Raw genomic sequence first — 14,836 nt, 5'->3', positions numbered from 1 at the left:
ATATGGTTTTGGTTGCTGTTTGTAATAAAGGAAAGACAAAATGAATATCTGGATCTTAGAGTTACCCTCAGAAGCTTTTTGAAAGTGGTGTGCCATGTAATATGCACCCAAAGTAATATCAGGATACAGTAAAAGTCTTTGATTTGTGTCTCCAACTCTGACTGCCTTTTCTCTTCCCCTCTGTTAAAGAATCCATTCCTTTTGACCTCTGACATTGATGGCAGACACTGGGCGAGCTGCAGAGTAGCTTAACTCTGTTCGGCAAAGCAGAGCTGTGCAGTCAGTGGTGCCCACCAACAGCCTCTGACTTGCTCATGTCCTCACACCTGGCAAGCACAGATAAATGCTGCCACTGAAGATGTGCCAACAGAAACAGCATGTACAAGGGCAGCTCTGTGGTGTAAAATGCCTTCACCTTGTGAAATGATCTGTGGTGCCATTTTTAGAGTTCACTCACAGGTTTGCTAAGTAGTGATGGATGCAAGAATATAAGATAACTTTCCTCTGATGCTCTGTGACTTCTCTGCTACTGGAGAGCCTGTAAACCAAAAGCATGCTTCCAGTCAAGATTTCACAGTGCATGTTTGTTCTTAATCTATGGAACAGGGGTGATTCTTTATTTTTTCTTTAACAAAAAGGTTTAATTTTAATCAGTTTTTGTTTGTCACCTTGTCAACTCTTGCATCAACTTTTTTTCTTCATGCATGGTGGTGCTATTTTCCAGTGCTTAATTACTGTTTATTTACCATAGGTGTTTATCCCCAGTTCAGACTTTGTGAGTTTATCTTTACACACTTGAGGGAGAGCTGTATGGCTGAATCTATTTACAGCTCATCGACTACAACTTCTGCTGTAATGACTTCTTAACTGTTCTTCATTTTCAGGTGTCTTGTCCTCCCTACACACAGACACCTTCCAGAGAAACCTGTTATGCTTCCCATGTGCATGTTTTCTGGCACCTTGGCAGAGAGAAGGCTCTGCCCCATCATTGAGGTACCAGCAGTGCTTCCCTCCAGCAGTGCTCTGTTGCTGCTGGAGGAAAGACAAAGCTGGGATCATTTACTCCTGTTCCTGTTGTTCAGAGGCTTCCCTGCACAGCAGAGGGCCAGATTGTTTCTGTGGCTGTGTTAACTCCACTATCCCATAGTGCATTTTTATCAGAGCAATGTCAGCAGAGTCACAGGCTTTCCAGAACAGCCAGCTGACCCTTGATGTAAAAGACCTGGAATCTGTTGGAAGTGATTTTTTGTGCAACCGATCCCTTGTGCCCAGAGAAGCTGTGGGTGCCCCATCCCTGGAGATGCTCAAAGCCAGGTTGGATGGGGCCCCGGGCAGCCTGAGTTGCCTGAACTGCTGGGTGGCAGCCCTGCCTATGACAGGGGTTTGGACTTGGATAATGGTTAAGATCCCTTCCAACCCAAGCCAATCTGTGATTCTGTCATTCTTTGATTCTCTCTGTCCAGGAACTGCATTTGCTAATAGGTTCAAAATGGTGACACTGTGTGTTCCAGACACCTTGCAATCCTGTCCCATGCAGCAAGACTTGAATTGGTTTTGGAGCAATGCTGTGCAGCCAGCTGCATGGCAGGTCCCCCCACCTGCCTGTGCTTCTCTTTAGTGCCTGCAGATATGAGTGTGCACATGGGTCTTGCTCAGTAGCAGCTGTCTTTGCAGAATAGATGCCGTTATTCATTGCTTTGCTGTATGAATGTAGAGAGTTTATTTTGGTGGAAAATGGGTGGTAATTTTATTTAGATTCAACAGAGTCTCTGAGAAATGAAACTAATGAGATGATAAAGCCTTGCCAGGCTTACCGTTTCAATAAACATCTAATCTGAAAAATGTTTTAATCAAGCTTCCTTATCAGATGTTCTCATTACTGCGCTGCCAGTGCTCACCTGAAAGTTTGGTTTTGCCCCAGATCAATTACAGTTTTGATTTGCACATTGAAATCCTTTCTATTTGAGGTTTACTTTTTTGTTTGACTTTTTCTGAAGGCAGTTTCAGTCATTAAAAGGGCTGTGCACCAATGGTAATGCTCTTGCATTTTCTCTTACCAGAATAATGAAATGGTGGAACTGCAGAGGATACGAATGAAGGACGAAATTCGCGAGTACAAGTTTCGAGAGGCGAGGCTCCTGCAGGACTACACTGAACTGGAAGAAGAAAATATCACTCTGCAGAAGCTGGTATCCACCCTGAAACAGAACCAAGTAAGCATTGGGAAATACTAGGTGCTGTGCTGGGAAATTACACCATTTTCTCAGGTTTCCATAATGTGATCCAGCAAAGCATTTTAATAGAAATTTCTTTGTGTGGTGGTTTGTTGTTATTCTTCAGTTAGATTTTTGCTTGACTCTTATTCATTCTTCAGCAGTGCTACTGGCCGTTTTTGTCATATAGGGAGGCCCTTTCCTCAGTTTTAGGAAAACTCTGAGGGACTATTTCTGTGCAAAACTTTGTAACAGTGGGATCATTGTTACCACAGACAAGGCTGCATCTTTTCCCTTCCTGTGTTTCCTCCCATCTCTCTCTGCACACTAACCTCTATGCCCAGTAGCAGAGATAGGTCAGCCTTCCATTTCCTCTCACTTTGTTTCCCTTGCTCTGCTTCCTCTTCTGAAGTGGAGAAAGGAGGACATCATCTACTCCATTTTTTTTTTCCTGGGTTTTCCATTACCACTGTTCCTCTCTGCTCAGCAGTGCTAACCAACAAGTTTGACAAGCTCCAAAAATAGGCAAAGGGATGTCAGGTACTCCTAGTTTGTCTTTCATGTGTTCCCTGTGGCAGTGAGGTGCAGCTGACAGCAAAGCAGTATGCTGTATTACTCGCTGCAGTGCAGAGCGTGCCCCCAGGAGCCACCATAAATCACAGCCCCATTAAGTCAAGATGCAAAAAGCAGCTGGGTCTGCCCTCTTTCCCTTACAAAGCAGAGCTTCCTTTGCTGCTGGGTGTAAACACTGCTGAGAAAGTCATCACAAACGCAGTTGTCTTTTAAATTGAACAGAAAAAATTTGTTCTCATGTCAGAAAACTGAGCTTGCCATGATAAATAAGTAAGTATCCAAGTTGGAGGATGAAAGTTTCTTTTAGATACTTCCCAGACCAACATAACATCACATGCAGGATGAGCATTTCTCCAGCTTCCACCAAATTGCAGCAACACTGCTCTGCAGCACCTGTGTTACATCCCAGCCTAGCAAACAGTTCCATTAGGGCCTGTAACAAATAGCCAAGGCTGCCAGATTCTTATGGCAGCTTGTTAGCTTACTTATTCCTGTAGGAATATGCAGTACTATTTCATCAATCTGCTATTCTACCCTGCTAGCGCAAATGCAATTGAAACGTTTAGAACAATGGAGCAGAGCCGCAGGGAATGCACAGGTAATGCAAGTGAGTATGCTTTCCCTTATTTATGACTCAGGCTTTCATGCTCCTAGCACTGAATTTCTAGCAGCTCATCTTTGTGTCAGAGTTATTTACCAAGCCAGCAAATTCCCTCATGGAAGCATCTATTTTTTCCTTACCAAGCTCATAGGAGGCATTTTTGCAGGGGAAAAAAAAATAAATTAAAGATCACTTTACAGGCCATGCTAGCTTCCACCAGAATAAAATCTGTTTGCCAGTGTTTGCATTTGTCATAATACTTCATTCTTAATGGAACCAAATGCCGGAGTATAGGGAGGAAAAAAAAGCACTTTTGCATTGAGAATGACTTTGAAAATCAGTCATTTTGTATAACAAACCCATGTGCTTGTGGTAGCAGAACCAATTCTGACCTACAGGGTAAAATATCAAGAGCAATTTTGTACTATACTACTGCTGTTTACAAAACGATATGTTACAAGTCATGTTGAGAAATTGTCATAATCTCCTTGTTGGTTTGTTTTCTGGGAGGGCTTGTTTGTTTATTTCTTTGGTTGGTAGCTTTTGTAGGAAAGTATCCATGCTACTGTATAGATGTCCAGTTTTTCATGCCCTTAAATTATAAACATATCTATTTGATTGGATTTCATAATTTTTTAGATGGCCCTCTCCCTCCACTCAAATATACCAGGGAATGCAAATTTCAAAATACCACAGATTTCCCTTTTCTACTTAGCATTTCCCAACATAATTTGTGAACTCCATTTGTTGTCTGAATCTTTTTCATTCTCTTTGTTTGAAGATTGGTGCTTTGTGTTTTAAGCTTTCCTTCCCAAAGGCTTCTAGCTGTAAGACTTTTGACAGGTTGGTAAACATTCTACTCCAAAAAAAGTGGTTGCTGTTTCTGTTTTCACCAGAATCTTAATATAGTTTAAAAATAAAAATATAAATGAGAAAGTATTCTAGACAATGCCTTAAAATTGCACATTTTACATATTAGAAATGCATCAACTGAAAAAAGATATATTTTTTTTAATAGAAGCATGAGTTCAATATTTCTTCTTTCACCAAACCATTAAATTATTTCACCCAATACGGGGAATTTTTGGCATTTGGAAATTAAAAAGTGGATCTTAGAGTTTAAAGGGATTGTATGAATAGTTTGCTGTTTAATTTTTAAAACGAAATACCTCTTGAATAAAGGAGAATCTCATTTAACACAGAAGAGAGCTGAGACTATCCTGCAGTTTCTGTCCCTTCCTTCAGTATTTTTGAACTCTAGTAAGACACCCAGACACTTCAGAATATCCATGCCTGAGTGACTTTACATCTGGGAAGTATTTAGATATGAAGTATTCTGCAGAGCACTTGCCATTAATTAATCAGATTACGTTAACCTGAGATCTATACATACCATGATATACCAATGTTGCTTATGGTAATTCATAATAAAAACACACCTCCATGAAGTATGAGGGCTGCTCCAAAGGTAAAGCCACATATTTTATTATGTTGGCCCGTGATCTCAGAGGTGGTTGTTGTTGGTATAGCAGTAGAGATCGAACCTTACCAACAATATTCCATTACATTTTGTTGCTGTGTGACAGATGGCAGCAGAGGGGCAGTCTGGCAGAATGGCATCTGATATGGAAGTGCATATGAAGCAAAAGTGTGTCACTGAATTCCTCCATGAGGAAAAAATGGCACTTGGTGATATTCATCAATGCTTGCTGAAAGTTTATGGACACAAACAGGGGATGTGATCACAGTGAGGGGATGGGTGGTGAGTTTCAGCAGTGGTGACAGCAAAGTGAAAGACAAGCTGTGTTCTGGATGGCTGTGCAGATATTTATGAGCTCAGTATGCAGACTTGTTCATTTCTGGCAAAAAAATGCACAGCTAATGGTGGTGTCTGTGATGAAAGAGCGTTTTGGGGCTGAGAATGTACTCTATTAAGTAGTGTTACTGTGCTCTTTGTATCCATTTTACTTTCCATGGAAATAAATAGGAGGCAGTACTTTTGGGCCTACCTAAGTACGTTGTTCATAGTCAAAAGTTACTTGGAAAAAAGTATAATGTTTCTTGATTCTCTCCATGTTGAAAAAATGAGCAATGGAATTTTCAACAGAGAGAGCTTCACACATGTTTTCTATGGAGATGATTCTTTGCAGCTGCAGGCAATATGTGGTATTTCACGTTGCATTTCCTGTAGCACTTACTTCAATAGGGCTGATAAATGGCAGGTTTTCATGACTCAAGTTTTAGTATTATGAATGTTCTTTGTCTTCTCTAATTCAGGTTGAATACGAAGGCTTAAAGCATGAGATTAAACGATTTGAGGAGGAGACAGTATTGCTTAATAGTCAGCTAGAAGATGCCATCCGGCTGAAGGAGATTGCTGAGCATCAGCTGGAGGAAGCTCTGGAAACTTTAAAAAATGAAAGGGAGCAAAAGAACAATCTGAGAAAGGAACTCTCCCAGTACATCAACCTCAATGATAGTATGTATAATAATCATATTAATATATCAGTAGATGGATTGAAGTTTGCAGAAGATACAAGTGAGCCCAACAATGATGACAAAATGAATGGACATATCCATGGGTCTCTTGTGAAACTTAACGGTGACTACCGAACTCCCACGAGTAGGAAAGGAGAATCTCTGCACCCCGTCTCTGACCTCTTCAGTGAGCTCAACATATCAGAAATACAGAAACTGAAGCAGCAACTCATGCAGGTAAGAGTTTCATTTAATATCTTAAAGCTTTTGGACACACATCATATGGACCCTGGTTCCAGCTTTTGCACTGACCTCAACTTCTCTCAGTGATGTTCTTGACTATACCACATTTCAGACTTTTTGCTTCATATTCAGGTTTTGCTAAAGATAACCCAAAAAGACATTTCTGTCTGCACAGAGTTGGTATAAGCTGAGCTGATGTTTAAGGGGAAGAGGAGGAAATAATTTAGTTATTATGGTTGCAGATAGTTGGATTATCTTCTGTTTAATAAGGGGAGATGTCTCTGAGGTTGCAAGTGGAATCAAGTACTCTTCAGAATGACCAAAGCTTTCTAGAAAAAGAAATAACACTGAAATACAGACAGACTTATCAATAAATGCAGTTTGAGCAAGATTTAGTCATCAAGAGAGAACAAAAGGAGAGGAGCATTTCTTTTAATACCTAGCATTAGAATAACAGAATGTCCCAAGTTGGAAAGCACCCACAAGGATCATCAAACTCAGCTCCTGGACCCACCCTGCACCACCAAAGCATCTGCACAGCATCCAAACCCTATGTTTGACAATACTGTCCAAACACTCCTTGCACTCTGGCACTCAGGGCCGTGCCCACTGCCCTGTGCAGCCCGTTCCATGCCCACTGCTCTCTGGTGCAGACCTGTCCCTCACCCCCAGCTGCCCTCCCCTGACACAGCTCCATGCCGTTCCCTCGGGCCCTGTCGCTGTCACACAGAGCAGAGCTCAGCGCTGCCCCTCCGCTCCCTGTGAGGAGCTGCAGCCGCCATCAGGCCTCCCCTCAGCTCCTCTGCTCTGCGCTGAGCAAACACAGGGACCTCAGCCACTCCTCACACACCCTGTCCTCCAGATGCTTCACCATCTAGGCAGCCCTCCTTTGGGCACTCATAGTTTTATGTCCTTTTTTACTGTGTCACCCAAACCTGCACCCAGTGCTCGAGGTGAAGCTGCACAGTGCAGAGCAGAGCAGGACAACCCCTTCCCTCGCCCAGCGTCAGTGCTGTTCCTGATGCACCCTAGGGCATAGTTTGACCCTTTGGGCTGCCAGGGCACACTGCTGATACAGATTCAACTTGCCATCAGCCATAACCCCCCAAACCCCTTTCCACAGGGCTACTGTCCAGCCTCTCATCCCCCAGTCGGTACATAGATCCAGGATTCCCCCTTCCCAGATGCAGAATCCGACACTTGCTTTTGCTAAATTTCTTGTGCTCTCCTGTTCAGTCCAGACATATCCAGAATAGGAGTTTGTGGAGTGAGCCAGATAAAAACTCAAGTTGGCATCCCAGTGCTGACTTCATCTTAGACAGGATACAATGCAATGCAGTGAGGGGGTCCCACTGCCCAAGCTGTTAAACATCAATTCTGCCAGTAGAGCTTGAAAGAGTTTGGCACCTTCAGGGAAACATCTGGCACTTTCTAGCTGGGGACTGTCAAAAGTACCTCTTCTAGAGTGACACCTACTTAAAATGAAAGAGACTATTTGGAGGTAAAGGTGAAGAAGCCCAATTTGCAGCTCTTGCTGAAGAACAAGAAATCCCTACATAGGCTGCCCTATATTTGCTGAAGCGTTAATTGTTTTATTTACTTCATTGCCAAACACAGCATGGGAAGTTTTGATCTGAGCTTTGACATGGGAAATGATGATATCTATTGCTTTACGCAGATAGCTTTGATGCAGAAAGTGCATAATTTAACTAGAAAAGCTTGAAATTAGGAGTTTCACTCCTGTGAAAAATTCTGTGTATTCAGTATTACAGTAGATTTTGTATGTTTATTTTGGTTGTATATTCATTTGAATAAAGATTCATATGTATGTATACATTTATGCATATATTTTATGCACGTTACATGCATCTTTTAATTTCATTCAGAAATACAGTGCTAAAAACCATACAACTCAGAAAATAATCTATGAAATATTCACATTTTAATATGCATCTCAATCATTTTCAAGCATAATTTACAATTAAATAAATGCAAAATAAATACGTAACAAAAGATGTTTGAAAATGAAAAAACATGACTTTTTGGCTGTATTCTGTCTTGATTTATTGAATATTGAGCATGATGAATCAGCAAACTTCCACTTGAAAATTACTGCAAATGTTTTTGTCACTTCTGATTTTAACATTACTTATTTTTAGTACGCTTCTTAAACAAAGAAAGAGTCAGCTTTCTGATGCTTACCAGCCAGAATCTGTCCTAGGACCCTAGAAGAAGCCCAGAGAATAAATATAACCATTTCTTGGTTTTAGTGGCTTTGTTGAGCCTCAGCAAACTCACACAAGTTGCCTTCAACATCATTCAGCATTGTAGGGATGTTAAAAGGATTGAAAAAGAGAGACAAGTCTAGCAGGACACTTTTATTTAGATACTGGGAAGGCTTGCTGCAAGCTGCTGATGTTTTCTCTTTATAAAGCAATCATCTTCTCTGTTAGGTTGTCTCAACTCACCTTGAGTCACACAAATTAACTGTGAAAAATTCCTCCAAAAATTTTCTCCACAGTAAATGGGAGGTTTAATTGGGTTCAAGCTGACAAAAGGTAATTCTTTAACAAAACTGTTTTTTTTTCTCCTTAGCAATGTCTTTGCCATGTGGCATTCAGACAGTTATATCTCAACATTTGGCATATGCTCCTCTCATTTACTCAAAGAAGATGTACTATGATAGAGCTGCTGAAGATGATCCTCTCTTGGGAAGTATGCTTATGTGATTAGGATAGCGGGCTTCTTTTCTGAGAGAATCAAACTTCAGATTTCCCATTTGTACCTGTGTGTGGCAAATTTTTCACTCTGCAATCTCAAAAAGAAACATGTACCAGAAGATCTAGCATGATAGGCAAAGTTCCTTTTGCAGCTTTGGGATGCTAGCACTATGTGTTCTGTGTTGGTTCCTAGAAGAGGTGAAAGATAAATAACAGTGATAAAATTGGCTTTCATAACTGCAAACTATCAAACAGATTGCAAGGAAGTCTCATCCAGCTGAGATCTTTGAAAGGAAGATTCAAAATAGGTACAACTGCTTTTGAATTGCTTTTATTTCCATTTTAAGATGATGGCATGGATAATTTCTGCAGCTACTAATTTTGTCAAGAACAAACAAACAGACTGAAACATGGTAGTCTATTCCCAAAAATTTGCTCTGTGGAAATAAAAAAATGTCACAAACAAGAAATACAATTTTTGTCCCTAGACGCAGCAGAGCTATTACTATTCAGAAGGAGTACTCTAAGTGCAGTTGCAGCTTTGTTCTTTTCTCCTTGGAAGTAGGAGCACGTATTTTTCATCAAACAGAAGTGGATTAGCTTCATCCATAATTACTGGACTGGGATGAGTAAAATTCAGTAGGTCTGTGTGTTTCATTTTACCTACTGTCCAAGCTGGCAGATGGGTTTTAAATTTGTGTGTTTTCTCTGGAAACAATCCTTTTTATTTGAAAGAAGTATTTGTTCCCAGAAGCCATTTATGTTCAGCAGAAAAATGACCATAAAGGTATCTACTGACTCAGATACAGTTTTTCTTCAGGATAGCTGAGATCAATAATCCATCAGTATCAGTTCTATCTGATGAAATTAGGCAGACACTGCAACAGAGTGCCTCTTTACACCAAGTTGCTTAATGGAAGGCCTGCTCTTTGGTAATGCATGCTAACGACAGATGGGGGCAGCAAGTAGGCAAGTTGTATTGATGATGTACTCATTGCCCTCAGCTATCCTCCTCTGGCACAGACTATGCAGTGCCAATGTAGAGCTCCCTTTATCTAAGGAGACTGATATTTTTTGGATCATAAAAAAATGATGAGCTTTCACCCTGTTTTTTTTCCTTCTTGAGTCATCAGTCACCTGTGCATAAAAAAATGAGGCCAACTTTGAGATGTTTTCAACATGGCTTCTATTTTTGTCCTTACAGTTTTTACCTGCAATCCATTGCAGGTAGTAATTGAAACCGTGTTTTGAAAGTCTGACTGTAAAACCAAGGGATCATCATAAGTCTTAGTGCTTTGGTATTTTTGAGTAGCAGCCACTGCTTGAAAGCCTTGTTATGAGATAATAGGAGTCTGAACCACTGCTTGGAACATTTTGTGAGATGGCATTAATATCCTCAGAGTCTCTAAAAGGCTTTTCTTTTCCATCACTGAGTTTCACGGTGGCTCTTTTGACTCTTCCAAATGCTGCCTGAAGGGATGCTGATAGAGAAGGCAGTGCTTTTCGAAGGACCCTACAGAAGGAACAGTGTCGAGTTCTCTGAACTAGTAATTCAGCCACTCACAATGGAAGTGTGGAACACGACATTTTGTCTCCACATGCAAACATTGGGCTGAAATACCACAGCAGTGAGAGAAAAAGAGCAGTCAGCCTAATAGGCTCCGGATCCTGCTGCAAAAGCCATGTGAGCAAGAAGCATCCTATATCATCTGCTTCCCAATTCACAGCTCAGAAAAGGACAAAGGCAGATTAGTACTCCAACTTCTTGGAAAATTTGAAAATGAGATTCATTCAGAGGTATCATCATAAGTAGTGAATGAATATCTCAGCAGATAAAACATTAAGTTTTTCTTGTTTGCTTGTTTTAAGATGCTGTGTATTAAAACTTCAAAAAGAGTCCTCCAGGACCTCTTCTTCTTTTCAACATCCGTATTTCTCTGGATATTCAGAAAGGAACTTACTAGGTCAGAATCAGTGGATTGTTAGTTATATTGTAAATCCCATTTTCTTCTGCACTGTCTTTAAATGAATGGATTTTGTTTACAGGGGACTGCTGGAATGGGGATTCCTGGAAAATACATGTACTCAGGTTCCTGGTCTGTGTTACACTTGCACGTGGTGGGTTATTTAATCTAATTGTGCAGATGTGCACAGCCATTTGTTTACTGTATTTGCATTCAGTAATCATGCGCTCCTTCATGAAGTTTTCAAAGATATAAATAAAAATTATGAAGGATGGTAAAGCTATTCATGGAAAATATAAATGAGTCAGTAAAATGTATCAGTGTAACATAAGTGGCAACGATGCAGTTATGCCTATTAAGTTTCAGAGAACGTACGTCTTGATCAATCCAGTATCATTACTCTAGCTGACTACCCTTCGTGCTTGGCCACTAATTCTTCAGTGAGCAACGTGTACAATTGTGACTTAGTAATGCTGCAAATGGTAGCACACTTAATTTTATTGTTTAGGGGCATACACTTAATTTTATGGTTTCTGGAACCCCTCAAGATGTATATGCATAGTGTGGGAGTGGAAGTGGTGAATGGCTGTTTGGTGTTGAGCAGAAAAGCACGGGTAGGATGAGACGCCGGGTGTTTTACTTTGACTCTGTTGCAGGTGGAAAGAGAAAAGGCCATTCTCCTGGCCAACCTGCAGGAATCTCAGACACAGCTGGAGCACACCAAAGGAGCCCTGACTGAGCAACATGAGCGAGTCCACAGGCTCACGGAGCACGTCAACGCCATGAGGGGCCTGCAGAGCAACAAGGAGCTGAAAGCAGAGCATGACTGTGAGAAGGGGCGAGACCCCAGCGAGGAAGCACACGACTATGAAGTGGACATCAATGGTTTGGAGATCCTAGAATGTAAATACAAAGTAGCTGTTACGGAAGTGATAGACCTTAAAGCAGAAATCAAAGCCTTAAAGGAGAAATATAATAATTATGTGGAAAACTACACTGAAGAGAAGGCCAAGTATGAGAGCAGAATCCAGACTTACGATGAACAGGTGACAAGCCTAGAGAAGTCAACCAAGGAAAGCCAGGAAAAGATGGTCCACATGGAAAAGGAGTTGCAAAGGATGACAAGCATAGCGAATGAAAACCACAATACCCTCAACACCGCCCAGGACGAGCTGGTGACGTTTAGCGAGGAGCTGGCTCAGCTCTACCATCACGTCTGCCTGTGCAACAACGAGACACCTAACAGGGTCATGTTGGACTATTACAGGCAGAGCAGAGTTACCCGCAGTGGCAGCCTGAAAGGTCCAGACGACCCACGGGGTCTCCTTTCCCCTCGGCTTGCCAGAAGGGGAATGGCATCGCCTGTAGAAGCCAGGACTCCGACCGAGCAGGTGACAAAAGAGGCCACAGAGCCTGGCAAGGAGCAGAGCCCAACGAAAACACCTACGATTTCCCCTGTCATCACTGCCCCTCCTTCCTCCCCAGTCTCCGACAGCAGTGACATTCGCAAAGAGCCGATGAACATCTACAACCTCAACGCCATAATAAGGGACCAAATCAAGCATTTGCAGAAAGCTGTAGATCGGTCGCTGCAGCTGTCGCGCCAACGTGCTGCAGCCCGGGAGCTGGCACCCATGATTGATAAAGACAAGGAGGCCTTAATGGAAGAGATTCTGAAACTGAAATCCCTCCTGAGTACAAAGCGGGAGCAGATAGCAACCCTGAGAGCAGTGCTGAAAGCCAACAAGCAGGTAAGGTGCCAATAAAACAGGCAGTTGGGAGTGTCTGTTATTTATACAGGTCGCTTGGCAAGCCTTCCCAAGAGGTTTTTTAGAGGAAAGATTTCACTCACAGGTTACTGAGCCCTTCACTCCATCACAGTGAGAGAAGGCCTTTCTGCACTCCCATCCCTAAGCTTTTCAGCTCTGTGTTTTCTAGCACCCATCCTTCTTATTCTCTGTAGTGCTCCACAGGCCACAAATCTTGAATGCCCACCATCAAATTTAAGGGCATTTAAAATAAATATTGCAAAGCTAAAGCACTCCTCAGGAGGAGAATGGCAGATGTAAGAGTGCAGTGGTCACTTTGGACTGTACATAAGCTGGGCATTTCTGTGATAAAACACAAGGTAAAATGCAGAGTAATTTTCTTTACAGGTTGTTGCAATTTTTAGAATGATTTTTGTTTTATTCTTCTTGTTGTGTTTTTAATCCCATAGGAAATGGAACTATTTTCTGTTTTGTTTTAAAGAAAAGGGATATCTCTGCATGATAAAGCTTCCTGAAACAGTAACTGCCATTTTTTTTAAAAAAAAGGATTCATGAGGGAGTTATATTTTCTAAGAACAAAAAAAACCCCTCATTATTTTGAAATGTTTGGTAGTTTAAAAAATCATCAACCCACTTTATTATTGCTGTTACACCAATGTAATTAAGTTGAGAATTAGAACATTCTGTTTAAAAAGCAAAAAGAACACCTCAATGGTGTACTTTTCAAGAATACTCACAATTTTTTTTGCTTGCTATATCCTCGCAAGCACCATGTATCTCATAGATTCCAGGTCTGCAAGCAATTTAAAAGTTAAATATGAGCGTGAAATTGTATTTACTACAGTTAGTTTCCTTATGCTCCAAATTAAGTCTGAATGAAAGAGGCTGCAAGGACAGAGTCGCTGTTCCAGATTGCCCAGGACTTCTTCCATCTTCAGTAATGCTGTAGTCACCACATGGGGGCATAAATGCTGGTTAACGGAATGGGATCCCGTTCTCCAATGGCAGTGATAGGATTTCTGTGTTAAAATTCCCAATAGTCAAATGATCTGAACTTAAGATTCAAATTTAATTGATGATTGGATCTGCAACTGCATTTTTAGGTACTGGGAATTCTTAAATTGCGGCTATATTTCAATATATGTTCAGTATTTTATAGCATTTCCTCCCTTTCTGCAATACAACACATTAAATATTAATTCAATTAATCAAGTACCATGCCTAGCAAAGCAATAATAACCCTGAGCAATTATAGGAGGATTTTCTATGTAATTAAGATGTAGTTGAAGTATATGGCTTTAGATTCCAAATTAAAGACTTTTTCCATTAGCATAGACCTATCACTTATTTAGTGATACTAGAAGAGCATGTGGCTAAGTCCTACTCTCTTTATAATGTTTTTTATTATCATTACTACTTTCAGAAATTGAGCATCTTAAATTGTGCTCAGAACTTTTAAAAGTACTTTTGTAAATATCAGCATAAATGTTGGCAACTGTTCAACTGCTTATCAACTCTTGCAGAACTGTTCATGCAAATAGCATGCTAATAGTAATCTCCTCAAACTTTCAAGTTAAAAGACATGATAATACAACAGAGATGTAGAAATTTAGAGAGATGGGAAGTTAGTTCTACTGTGTTGTAGTAGTACTGCCAGCCTCTGGTGATGAGTGTGTCCCAAGAACCCAAAGCACATCTCATGTTCAGGAAACATGAGTCAAGATTAATTCCCTTGAGTTCCTCCCTCCAAAACAAACCTTTTAAGCAGAAATAGGTTGGGAATATTTTTCATCAGTTCATTCTGTTTAGATGAGCCTACAGAGGACATCTGGTTCAGGTTTTTGCATTTTCTCTAAAAATATAAAAGCTTCAGTTGTGATTGGCTAAGAGCATTGTCAGATCGTGAAATCCTAGAATCATAGAATGGCCTGGGTTGAAAAGGACCACAGTGATCATCGAGTTTCAACCCCCCTGCTATGTGCAGGGTCACCAACCACCAGACCAGGCTGCCCAGAGCCACATCCAGCCTGGAAATGGTTTGGGTTGGAAGGGACCTTAAAGCCCATGTAGCTGCCATGGGCAGGGCTGCCACCCAGCAGCTCAGGCTGCCCAGGGCCCCATCCAGCCTGGCCTTGAATGCCTCCAGGGTTGGGGCATCTACAGCTCTCTGGACAGCTGTGCCAGGGCCTCACTGCCCTCTGAGTACAGAATTTCTTCCTAACATCTAACCTAAATGTCCCCTTTTTAGTTCAAATCAATTCCTCCTTGTCCTATC

General features: G+C 41.2%; 1 protein-coding gene across 8 annotated transcripts in view; it reads left to right on the top strand.

Annotated features, from left to right (window-relative positions):
- Nucleotides 1-14,836, top strand: part of BICD1 (BICD cargo adaptor 1) — a 175,523-nt gene that overhangs the window by 121,065 nt on the left and 39,622 nt on the right. For all 8 annotated transcript variants that reach the window (XM_090144655.1, XM_090144642.1, XM_031589826.2 and 5 more), the window contains exons 3-5: nucleotides 2,061-2,213; nucleotides 5,665-6,102; nucleotides 11,449-12,543. In XM_090144655.1, the coding sequence (XP_090000781.1) occupies nucleotides 2,061-2,213; nucleotides 5,665-6,102; nucleotides 11,449-12,543 (1,686 nt within the window). The remainder of the gene's footprint in view (nucleotides 1-2,060; nucleotides 2,214-5,664; nucleotides 6,103-11,448; nucleotides 12,544-14,836) is intronic.

Source organism: Phasianus colchicus, chromosome 1, assembly GCF_987193195.1.
Source record: "Phasianus colchicus chromosome 1, bPhaCol1.hap1.1, whole genome shotgun sequence".
NCBI lineage: Eukaryota > Metazoa > Chordata > Aves > Galliformes > Phasianidae > Phasianus > Phasianus colchicus.
The sequence above is the reverse complement of the archived record's forward strand: the minus strand, read 5'-3'. Positions and strand labels throughout refer to the sequence as shown.